Below are 12,971 nucleotides of genomic sequence, written 5' to 3' on the forward strand. Positions count from 1 at the left end.
GGCGGGTCTGCGCGGCCGCGCTACAGCCTGTTGGCGGAGATCGGGCGCGGCAGCTACGGCGTGGTTTACGAGGCAGTGGCCGGGCGCAGCGGGGCCCGGGTGGCGGTCAAGAAGATCCGCTGCGATGCCCCCGAGAACGTGGAGCTGGCGCTGGCCGAATTCTGGGCCCTGACCAGCCTCAAGCGGCGCCACCAGAATGTCGTGCAGTTTGAGGAGTGCGTCCTGCAGCGCAACGGGCTAGCCCAGCGCATGAGTCACGGCAACAAGAGCTCGCAGCTCTACCTGCGCCTGGTGGAGACCTCGCTCAAAGGTAGGGACACCCCGGGCCCACGCAGGGCCGGGTCGCCTGCCCTCCCTCCGGAGCGACCGGCCGCACTGTCCCCAGGCCCCCGAGGCCCTGGTCCTGTCACCCTGGGCTCAGACACACCCTCCTTTCCCAGGCCCAGGCATTGGGAGGCCCTCTTATCCGTACTCTAGATCAGCCTCGGGCCCCTTATGGTAGTTGGCATTTTCATAATAAAAGCTCATTTAAACGCTGACCATTATCTTGGTACTTAGTGTGCCCGTTTTATTTTTTAAATGTCTTCTACCTATAAGAGCTGATGGGGAGGGGTAGGGGTCTTGTTCTGAGTTGTTGGCAGAACTGTGTAGGGAGCGCCCTCACCCTCTAGGGTTTTTTTTTCCTTCTAAAGCAAAAAAGACTCTTTTATCCACCCTCTCTCTAGTTCCTGGTTTCTTGACATCCTCCAGCTCTGTCTCCCAAACTCTTGCATTCCTAGTCTGCGTTTTCCTCAGACCCTGCAGCCAGCCCTTCATCCCAGAGTAGTCAGGAAACCGGCTTGATTTTCTGTCTTATTAGTCTGCATGCCCCAGAAAACTTTAACTCCTATAGGGGGACCTAGAACTGTCAGATACAAGCCACCGGCATCTTTCCCGCCTTTTTGCATTCTTAATCTTTTTCCTAACCTCAGAATCTGACTGGGAAGTAATTTTACTTATAAAGAAAATTAGGCTCTGTGGGACCAAGGAGCTTGTAGCCCTCCGGGAACAAGTAACCAGGATTTGTTCATAGAGGAAAAGGAACAGTGGGCTAGAAAAGTGTGAAGAGACTCACTGAGACTGAAGAATCAAGGGGAAGATTAATCTGTCTCAGGGATGGTCTGAGCACTGAGTGATTTTAGGTAATAATGTTTAAAGTAAATTCTGTCCCATTTCTATAAATAGAGAAATTAAGGCTTAGAGGTGAACTTAATTTGATTAAGGTTAATCAGCTTGAAAGGGAAGTTGGACTATAACTCCTTGTTCTTATGTACCTCTCATACTTATGTGGACCCAGCATGTCTTTCAAGGTCTTGAGTCCTTGCAAAATGAGTAACACTACTTTTCTACCTAAGAACAAACTTTTAAGAGTAAGTAGGATTTGTGGTGGGGTAGGCTGGTTTCCTAAAGTCTTTTTCTTTTTTTCCTTTGGAGCTTTTGCCCAATTTTACTATAGAATCCCATTAGCCTATGCCAAGAGAATTCCTTGTCCTGTTTTCAAGTTAGTTGTTTTGACAATGGATTGGATGTCAAACCATATCACCTGGGGCCCTTTTCCAAAATAGACTTATTTCTTTATGTCAGTCCCTGCCCCTTTAAGTCTGAAAAGCCCACCTTTTCCCCAGAGTGAATGCTTTTGTTTTGAAAAGACTCTCGGGACATTTCTTCTTCTTTGCCTGTGATCCAGGAGCTCATCTGTGTGTGTGTGTGTGTGTGTGTGTGTGTGTGTGTGTGTTGCTAGGGATTGAACCCAGGGCCTTGTGCACGTGAGGCAAGCACTCTACCAGCTGAGCTCTATCCCCAGCCCAGTCACTTATTTTTAAGTCATCCTTTCTCAGGTGTTTTCACCATGGTTAATGAATGTTCTGGATTTCATACTTCAGGACTGTTGTGAGATGTGGGAATTTTGCGTTGCCAAACACTCCCTTACCTTTATTTCACTGATGCCAATTTTAAAACTTTAACCTCAATTTACAGTCCTTGCTTACTCTCCCAAAATATAAATACTTTGAAATTTACCTTACAGCTAGAGTTTTTAAGAATTCCACAGTGATCAGAAGCAGCAGAGAATAGTAGTTAATACCATGGGCTTTGGGGTTGGACTTAATATTCAGTACTGAACTAGTGCACAGAACATGGGACAAGTTATCTAAAACCTGTGAGGAGCATGCCTTTATCCCTAAGGTCATAGAATTGCTGTGTAAACTGGGAATAGCAATAAGTGCTCCAGATAAGGAGAAATTCAAACTAGAGAAATGAAATATTTTGCTTTAGGTCACATACTTGATATATTCCCTTTTACTTATTTAGAGTCTTCAAAATATTTGATTCTCTACAGTGTTCTGGGCTCAGTGAAGAAAATGTATTTGCTCAGCTTGTGAAAATGACAATGTTTTTATATATTTATTTTTTAGGTGTAGATGGACACTACACAATGCCTTTATTTTTATGTGGTGCTGAGGATCGAACCCGGGTCCTGCCTGTGCTAGGCGGATCGCTCTACCGCTGAGCCACAATCCCAGCCCCTAACAATCTTTATTGTCTGTTAATTTTGCAAGTAAACGGGTGATATTAAAAGTGGAGAACAAAGATCCAAATATCTCCAGGTTAATTTTCCTGACTCAAGCTTCCAAGATTTAGTGGTCATGATCTGATACAGAGTCCAGGGTTTACAGCCTGCCGATCCTGTCTAGTAATGTCGGAACTGGAGGGAATCCTAGAGATAACCTAATTTCTACTCTGTTAAACAGAAAAGTCCTTCACAGCCACCCTCTGCTCCATCTCCTGCAATTTAGAATGATTTTTTTTTCAAAGAGAATTTTTTAATATTTATTTTTCAGTTTTCGGTGGACACAACATCTTTGTTTTTGTATGTGGTGCTGAGGATCGAACCCGGGCCGCACGCATGCCAGGCGAGCGCGCTACCGCTTGAGCCACATCCCCAGCCCTAGAATGATTTTGAAATTAGACCAAAGTATGATAATCTGCCTTGAAGTCTCAGTGGAAGCTGGTGCCCATATTTTTTTTACTGGGCCCCTACAGTGGTATTTGAAGGGATAGTACAACCACTACCCCACCCCCAAAATAATCTTGCTAACTTATTGTAAAGTCGGAGGACTGTAGAAGACTTGCATGGTGAGCAAGATCACTGGACGAAATGGCAGGTTAGCTCATTAGCTTTGTAGAGATCATTATAGAATTTAGAGATAATTAGGAGTTAGAGGAGAAGGTGGGCTCGAGAAAAGGGACTCAAGGGCTAAGGATAGGCAGAGACCAAGTGCAGTCTAATTTACTGTTGGGCCAATAGATTGGTTATTTTTCCCCCTTCAGCTGCCAAGTGAATGTACCAAAGGCATGTCTATAGTCTCAAGAAATTACTTGAAGTATAAATAACCCAAAACTAAGAAAGAAGGAAATTTTTTACAGTGTTCTTGGTCTTTTCCCTATCCTGCTTTGGTAAACTCTGTGCTCACATCTTTCCTTTCTGAGTAAGGACAAACCAAGTTCTACCCAGAAGCACTATGTAAAAACAGAAGCTATAGAGTCAGAAGAGTCTTATGTCTGATCTGGCCTGAGTTTCACAAGGAAGGAACTGAAGCTCAGAAAGGAACGGGGCTTGCCAAAAATGAGTTAGTGGCAGCACTGAAACCAGCCTTTTAAAGGGGGACTTTTTAAAACTTTTTAAAACAGTCCTATAAATTACTTGGGTGATGAGTTGGTATCTGTGTCTTTGTTTAGCTTTGAAGTACTTTTCACATAAAAGAGGAGTTAAGGCATCACAATTTGCTTTTATTCCCCTGCTTTCTATTGCTACATGACCCTGTCCTGATTGGACCTAAAACAAAGTTCAAGATCACTACCACTTAGAAGACAGCAGGCAAGCCTGGCTGTCTGTCACAAACTCTGAAACTGTCCTTCTAAATCCTTCTGACAAACAGCTCCCTCCCAGACATAAAGTAAAATCAGGACCAACTCTCAAGACTGATAAAACTAGAAGTTTAAAAGAGCTTATCCCCAACTTTAAAAGATCTATTTCTGCTTTACCAGTTGTTTCATGTGTATGACTCGAGTTTCCTTTAGGTAGCTTGATGTAGGGACTTAGGCTGCTTGGAAGTAGCCTTGCTTGCTTACCAACAGAATGGCTGCTGTGGTCTGGGCTGTGATACTAGAAGGGACTGTGCACAGAACTTGCCCCACGAAGCACTCCCATGCCCAGATGGACAGAATGATGCAGGGTCATGAGTGATGACAGCCTGGAAAACAGGTTCTCTCTCGGAGTTAAGTTTGAGGTGTCGGGGAGCAGGGAACACAAGTAGCTGAGCAAAGAACTAGTGTGGGGGAGGCCAGGGTCTTCAAATGGATGGGGTGCCTGTGAGCTCTTTTACACTATTGAGTGTCTGGGGAAACGTGGGGGCTTAGCAGGGCAGGGCCGCCCCCTTGCCCAGGCTCCTGGAAAGCAGTTCTGAATTCTCTACTGTTGCTTAGGCCTTCAGTTTATAGAGTCCCCAGGTAAACTGGGCTGGAAGGTGATCTTTGGCTACCCTGACAGATAAAAGTAGTATTGTAAGTTAATGGGATTTATGGAATGCTGAACTTGGAGTCCAGTTTTAGTCCAGATTTCACCCTGTTAATATGAGCTAAAACTTATGCTGATATGTGCCTGGTACTCTGCTTTATACCTGTTAACTTCATTTAGCCTTTAGAACCATATTTTAAAGTCAGCATTCTGATTATCTTTTATAGGTGAAGCAACTGAGGTTAATGAAATGGTCCACTGTGAAACAGCTAGGCAAGTAACCAAGCCAGGATTCCAGCGCAGGCATTCTGACTTGAGTCTGCTTTTTTAACTGCTATGGGCTTGACAGCTGGGGCAAATGGCTTAAATTCTGAGTTGTTCTTTTTTTCTTTATTCTTTTTTTTAATGCCATTTTTAAAATGGGCATAATCATACTTAGGAGCTAATGGTTATTGTTTAATTATCTATTCATCAGTGTTTGGGGCACTGCTGATTTCTGTTGGTCTGTCCATGTGCCTCAGCTGCCAGGGACTCTTATGTGCCTCTGGTCTGTTCTTGAATGTCTTGGGGCAACCGTGGATCCTCTTTTGCTACTGACTGCTTGATTTCTATGTGCACTGGGAATTTTTAGGTACCAGCCCCAGGAGATAGAAATGACTCTTACTTAATTGAGAGCTTTGGTTAATTGGGGTTGCATTGGGTAAGGCTTTTTATAGTGCCAACTCTCAAGGAGAGCCCAACTTCCTAGTAGAACTCATTTCACCTTGAAGTTAGCTTTTGGTTGTATCCTTCAGACTAGGAACCCTCCTGAGTGACTCAAATTCTGGATCCTGACCTAATTGTCTTTAGTTTACACATTCTGCATGCCTTAGTTACCACACATGGGCTCCTGCTCCTTGCATACTTGACTTAAAGTCAATTAGTGGAAACGCAGGTGGTGGTATTTTATTTATTACAATGAGCTAGACAATCAGAAGGTAAGTGACCATCACTCTTTAAAGGGTCAGCTTGCCAGGAGCTGATATAGGGGGCAGTCGGTATAGGAAATGGGTGATATGAGATGATGGGTACCTTCTCACAGGAGGTTTGTGGCAGAACGAGGTCTATCTGATCCTAATCAAACACCTGTCACCATATACTTTTCAATTCTGCAAACTCAAGTATAAAGATCCTTATTTCCATTGGCTCTTCTTGTCACTGATTGGTTGTGGGTTGTTCTTGACATGTTTCACAATGGATAGGTAAGAGGGAGTAGCTGTTCGTAGGCCCCCTTGCTGATCCTCAGCCTCACAGTAATGAAAGAAAAGACTTCACCCGATTACTGTGAAGACAAGGGTCGGGTGAGGGTAAATAGAAAGTCGACTTGAGATCCTGTCTCACTGTTCAGCTTCACTTCTACTTTTTTCCTGTTTTTTTCTTAAAGCCTCTCCAGCTCATGATTTTTACTTGGTTAATTTTACCCATTATCAAACACCTATTATGGGCACACAGTATATTGGGGGAACCCTAGGACTTGGTTTCATTCCTCCATGAGTGCTCAGACTAACGGAGGAGATGGTTATGGTACAGCAGATGTGACTTCACTGAAACCTCTGAGGTGTTGTAGGGAACCAGCTGCTGGAGATGTGGACTAGTTGAGGGAAGAGGGATGAATTGTAAAGGTCAGAAATGACCCTTGCAGAAACCGAGGCTTGGATATGTGGCAAATGGAGAAATTCTTGAGCCAAGACTATTGTGGATTATTCCCACTCTGCTTGGCTGTTTAACCAGACCCCCAGTAATGTTCAAGTGATGAAGGCTAGGTCCCCACAGTATTTTTTTTTTTTAAAGAGAATTTTTTTAATATTTATTTTTTAGTTTTTGGCGGACACAACATCTTTGTATGTGGTGCTGAGGATCAAACCCGGGCCGCACGCATGCCAGGCGAGCGCGCTACCGCTTGAGCCACATCCCTAGCCCTTCCCCACAGTATTTTTATATTCATTTTTTTCATTTAATCCTCTCCTGAGAAATTATTGTTTTTGTAACCTGATGTTACAAATGAGAAAAATCAAGAATCATCAATGTCAAGTAACCTGTCCAGTATGACCCTAGTGAAGGATAGAGCTCTAGATTTGTAAACAGATGTTCTCTCCAGTTTTTCAGTCTTGATATGCCATTGTATGACAAATGTGGTCATATGGGATGACTACCACTGGTGTCCAGAGACCTTAAAATAATTAACACCCAGAAGTTGTCTGCTCTAATGTCTAGGCACTATGCTAGGTGCCCCAGATATCACAAGCCTTACAACAGCCCAGCGGAGGCAGTGTTCTTCCCAGTTTATGGAGAGTGAAACAGAGTCTTAGGATCTTGGGTCATAGTTGGAAAGAAGGGGCCAGAGGAAAACGGTTGATACCAGGCCTGCAGGTTCATTCTTGGCCTCTGTAGGACACTGATTCTTGCCTGGCAACCACTGAAAGCAGATCTATTTAACTAATTTTAGGAAGTAATTTTGGCACACCCCATGGTGTTGACATGGTACCCAGCTGTTTTTATAGTGTCATGGCACAGCCTAAATCATTGAGATTGGGCAGCAGAATTGGTTTCTATACTCATTGTTCTTGGGAAGATGTGATGGGTCCTTGCCTTCAGCTTGTCAGGACTGATCTTGAACTGAATCACTTTAAGATTTTAATCAAAAGCAAGGATTGTCATAACTTACTCAAACTACATCTTTTTCTTAAACATAACTATATAATAGTCTGCCCCTTTTTCCTCTTCTCATTAAAACTCGCCTATGATGTGTTATAACTTTCTCTTTTGACTTTAAGTTTTTGTTGACATATAACATGACCCTTGAAAGCATTCAGCCAAGTGGCAAATACCATAATTAACTGACCATTCTTAGATATAGTTGTTTTCGATTACTTGTATTATGCTATATGGATTACTAGTAACGGGTGTCCTTGGTGTTTAGGGTGTCTTCTTGTTGGTGGAGTTTTTTGTTTTGTGTTTTAAATTTGGGGGGGTACTTTTGGAATAAATTCCTAGAATGAAATCTTATTTATTTTTGCTACTGTGGATTGAACCGATGGTGTGCTTTATTACTGAGCTACATCCCCAGCCCCTTTTCTTACTTTTGAGATAGGGTCTCATTAAGTGGCCAAGTCTGGCCCCAAACGTGCCTCAGTCTACTGAGTCTCTGGAATCTCAGAGGTGCACAGTGTGTCTGGCTAGAATGATGGCGGGCTGGGTTCCAGGGATTGAACTCGGGGTCACTTGACCACTGAGCCACATCCCCAGCCCTATTTTGTAATTTTTTTTTTTACAGCAACTAAGGGTCTCACTTAGTTGCTGACTGCCTCATGTTGCTGAGTCTGGCTTTGAACTTGCAATCCTTTTTTTTGCCACAGCCTCCCAAGCTTCTGGGATTGCAGGGGTGCATCAGTGTGCCCGGCTTTAGAAGGGGATTTTTATATCAAATAGATTAAGCATTTTTAATACTTGTGATACATTCTACCAAATTGCTATCATTCTAACACATTTAGGTCAAGATCATAATTGTCCCCTAAAGAGAATCTTCATGTTGCTATTTGGACCATCAACACTAGGGCCTTGATGGACATCAGATTCCTCTGTGCATGCATGAGTCTACCTAGGAGCTTGTGCCAGCAGGGGAATCGGAATGCCCAGGTATGAGATTCTTCTGGGGCACTAAGAGACAATAGTAGAGCACCCTGAAGGTCTACGCTGTGGAAACTAGGTCCTGCCCCTCACCAGTCATGGGACCATAGATGGGCAAGTTGCTTATTTTTTGAGCCTTAGTTTCCTCACCTATAAAGAGGAGTGTAACTCAGAATATATGGGAGTGTGGAGTAGGAAGAGAGGATTGGCCAGAATACTCTTTTTTCCATCAAATGAGATGAATAACTAAATTCTGTTGATCCTAAACCTCCAAATCTCTCATAGCCCTTCGCTCCTCCTCTCTTGCCTGCCCTCAGTTCTGGTTGGAGAACCTCCTGACTGCTCACCTATCTTCCATCTCTAGCCCTCATGCCTCCGGAGAGAACTTGTTCCATTGTATCTAAGACGGAGACTCCTCTTCACGTTTGTTACCATCTTTGAAATGAAAAGTTGACTTAGTCCGTGGTATGTCATAATGTTGTCAACAGCCTGGAAGGGCTTAAGTGGCATATCTAAAATTGATGACTTCTTAGACTCAGTGAGCAATATATTTTTCTAAAATAGATTGAGACTTTTGATTCACTTCCTGTTTCTTGGCATCTCCATCTGCCCAACACTGCGTCTCTTCTGACTCTCTGGACTCCTGTATCCCTAGCTGTGTCCCTTCCTTGGACTTCATCCTGGAAGACAGCTGAAGAGTCTCTTTAGTTGTTCTCAGCCTGCCTTTCTCTCCCTTTCTGTCCCCACTCCTCAGGCAGAACTGGGCCTTGCTGGTTCTTATAGTTGTAGACATCGTGCTTCTCCCAGCCAGCAGCCTTTGTAGGGGCCGAGACTGCATCTTAACTGTCTCTCATCTCGGGCCTGATAAGCCATGTGTGCTCAGGAAATGTTTGAATGGAATAGATGAGAAACTGGACATCCTGCCTCTGGAGGTGCCTTGGGAATTGGCTTATAAACTCCAGGGTGTTTTGTATCTCTTTTTAGGAGGTGCTTGCTTTTCCAAAGCTCACACTGCTGTCCTCACGTGGAGCCTGCTGGCCCAAGTTTCTCAGTAAACAGGCCACTTTTTTTTTTTTTGCAGGGGGATACTGGGGATTGAACTGAGGGGCACTTGACCACTGAGGCATGTCCCCACCCCTGTTTTGTATTTAATTTAGAAACGGGGTGTCACTGAGTTGCTTAGCAGCTCGCTTTTGCTGAGGCTGGCTTTAAACTTGTGATCTCCTGTCTCAGCCTCCCAAGCTGCTGGGATTATAGGCATATGCCACTGTACCCGGCCACGCAGGCCTCATTTTATTGAAAGATTTTACTAATTTATTTGCACCTGCTTTGGTTTGTCTTAGTGTTTTCTCTATCTTCTTATGAACTATGATGTAGAATGTTTTGAAATATAAAATTATTTTGTGGCCACCTGCCATCAGACTTGAGGGAACTATCCCAAAGGTGAGCCTGCCTCTTTAATCAAAGTACATGACTTGGCTCTCTGCAAACTGGGAGACAGCCTTACCTATTAGATGGACTTGGCTGTGGAGGCTCAGATCCTACCCAGCCACTCCCGGTAGTGCTCTTGAGCAGGTACTTAGCCTTTCTCACCCTTTATTTCCCCACCTAGAAAATGTGCAATACTCAGTGAGATGAGGTGGCTCATGTAATGACATTGTAAAATAGTGTCTGAAACCCAGTGAGTACTCAGGTTCATTTCCTCAAATTCTTGTTACTTACAATGTAACATTCTCAAATGTTTTCTCCCTCTCTAGAAAGGAAGCTCAACTTTTTTTTTTTTTTTTTTTTTTTTGTACTAGGGATTGAACTCAGGGGCACTTGACCACTGAGCCACATCCCCAGCCCTATTTTGTATTTTATTTAGAGTCAGTGCCTCACTGTTGCTGAGGCTGGCTTTGAACTTCTTATCCTCCTGCCTCAGCCTCCTGAGCTGCTGGGATTACAGCATGAGCCACCATGCCCAGCAGAAGCTCAATTTTTAACTCTTAATTCTCCCTCCCCCTCCCCACTGCCCTAGTACTAAGGATTGAACCCAGGGGCACTCTACCATTGAGCTGCCTCCCCAGCCCTTTCTTAAATTTTTAAAAATTTCAGAGACAGAGTCTCACTAAGTTGCCAGGCTGGCCATGCATTATAAGAGTTACCTATTCCAATTGTCCATCTTGAATCTGGGAAAATAACCGCAGGTGAGGATGTGGACCCACTAGACGCTCTGAGATATCCTGAACTAAAATTTCATTGATCACCTGACCTCCATCAGTCCCTGCTCTGACTGATGGACCACTGCACCATTTTGGTCTTTTGGAATTGGTGTCATTTCAGAATCAGTGTTCAGTAATCCCCGATAGCTTGACAATTTTCTCTTTTCCAGTGCACATTTGGTAAATGACTGTAGGTCCCTCTGGGAGGTTGGAGAACTAAGAAATCTAACCCCCTACCTCAGCATTTGCAAAATGAGCTAGCATTTCTCATGGCTGAATATAAGTTGAGCCACAGGTTGTTCCTTTATCTGGTCTAATTTAATAAAAATTAAAATAAACTAGGGCCTTGGCTGGCCAGAGAGAGAGATTCCCTGGTAAGTCAGGCAAGTGTAGAATGGTTTTTGGGCTGTCCTTAAGGTGCACATTCACTTATATCTTAAGGACTTGGTTCTGAAGGCTTGTTTGGTGGCTGTAGTTAGCAATTCTGCCATACATTTGACAGAGATGGGGGTCTTTTTAGGTACAGGGGTCATCCCAAATAAAAGCAGCCTGAACTAGTTGGCACATAGATCTCAGTTGTTTACACCCCACCCCCCAAGAAATATGATGGAATTATTCACTTCTGGTCTTCTACCTAACATGTGAGAACTTTATTTTGTGGCTTACAACCCTGAGATTATTGAAATCATGACTTCCAAGGCCCTGGTTGGGGTGGGTGGCAAGGAGGAGGTTAGTGATGGTCAGTGAGTGATTCCTTCAAAGTGTCTTTATCCTCTGCAAAATGTATTTCATATGATCTGTGACTTTATTCGTGTCAATTGTGCACTATAGGTGAATTCTCAGTTTGATCGATGAGAAGACAGAGCCACCAAAAAAGACTTGACACTCAGGTTCAGAGACCAGGTTTCTAGCCATTTTCTTTCTTCTTCTTCTTCTTTTTTTTTTTTTTTTTTAAAGAGAGAGGAGAGAGAATTTTTTAATATTTTTCAGTTTTCGGTGGACACAACATCTTTATTCTTATGTGGTGCTGAGGATCGAACCCAGCGCCCGGCGCATGCCAGGCAAGCGCGCTACCGCTTGAGCCACATCCCCAGCCCCTCTAGCCATTTTCTTTACCTCACTTTTCCCTTAAACTAAAAGTCCACCTAGCGAGCCAGTGGGTAGAGTTGGGGTCTGTACCCAGACGTGCTTCACCACAGAAATGCACCACGTGTGGGGTGCCGTCACCCTGGCTTGCTTCACCATAGAAATGCACCACGCGAGGGGTGCCGTCCGTGTCCCCTGCTTCCCTCTGGTCATAAGTAGCCAGGAGGCCCAGGCAGGCAGTCTGCCTGAAATGAGGGCTGGAATTCTAACCTCTTTCGTTCTTCTGGTGGGCAGCTGTGGGGCTCCAGCTTCTGAAATAAACCCAAGGCCCTTGCGTGTTCAGAGTAGTTCTGTCTCTGGGACAAGTAGCTGGGCTCCCAGGTTTTCCATTCTGTCATGGATGCCATTTCGGCTCCTGAATGTCCAACGTTTCCCTTCCCCACACACAGCCCCTCCTTCAGCATCTCTTGAGGTTGGCTCACTCCTTAGAGCAGGGCCCTCAGTCCAGGGGTCCCATCTGCCCCCCACCTACACACTAACTTCAGGCACTTTTTTGAGGCCCCCCCCCACACTTTTCTTTCCCCAGATTCTTGTAACCTAGACCGACATTATGGTCTGTTTGGTAGACTTGTTTTCTTTTTTCCCCATCAGTTGCCATAGTTACCAACTTTGTATATAAAATAATCATCATTCCCCACCCTTCATTCCCCCACCAGAAGTTTCACTGTTTTCTGATGTGGCCTTTGCAAAAGGAATCTGATGACTTTTTAATCTTCTCCTTTCTGGCTGTACCACCAGGAAACCATACTCTTCTTTTGCTTTCTTTCTCCAGAGTCTAGATGGATTGGGGCTTCAGGTCCAAACACTGCTTCATTTTGCAGTGTTTTTAGGTAGAGAGCCTCAGCCTGCTTGCCAGTGACCTAGAAAGAGGATTATGAGAGGGGAAACAACTGATATTTAAAAAAAAGGAAGCCATCTGCCCTAGACTGGCACTACCTGTATTACTTTATGAGTAATATAAACAAATAAATTATATAATTGTAGGGAAAGTGAGGTATGTTAGGGTCAAAACCTAAAGCTTTTGTCAAATAACCAAGGTTCAACCTGGAACTCCAGACCTCTGGCCTTGGTAGGCCACGTGCCTTGGTTATGTCTGGTAACGTCGGGGCTGTCTGGGGTGGCGTGAAAAGCAGCCTCTGGCAGAGGAGGTGCAGCTCCTGTCATTGGGAGGATGGCTACATCATACTGGGACTTGTTTACCCCCTCCTGTGGTTCATTTCTGTGTCCATTGTCTGTGCCCTCTCAGCATAGTTACCTTCTTACTTCCTCTTCTGATCCACTGTCTGACCTTTAAAGGGTAATTGGGGTCCTGTCCCTTCTGACTCCTTCACCTCTGGCAAGGCCTGCCCTCTCTCCATTGTTGATGGGGTTGACCTTCTGCTGACTCACAGCTTCCAGTG

The 12,971-nt window shown here is 44.4% G+C and overlaps 1 protein-coding gene across 1 annotated transcript in view; it reads left to right on the forward strand.

The window, feature by feature from the left end:
* The window catches only part of Stk35 (serine/threonine kinase 35), a 41,354-nt gene that overhangs the window by 1,124 nt on the left and 27,259 nt on the right, over nt 1-12,971 (forward strand). Inside the window, 2 exon segments of the mRNA XM_048811206.1 lie at nt 1-7; nt 9-310. The exon segment at nt 1-7 is cut by the window's left edge and continues 178 nt beyond it. Coding sequence (XP_048667163.1) covers nt 1-7; nt 9-310 — 309 coding nt within the window.

The sequence above is a fragment of the Marmota marmota genome, unplaced genomic scaffold, assembly GCF_001458135.2.
Source record: "Marmota marmota marmota unplaced genomic scaffold, marMar, whole genome shotgun sequence".
Lineage (NCBI taxonomy): Eukaryota > Metazoa > Chordata > Mammalia > Rodentia > Sciuridae > Marmota > Marmota marmota.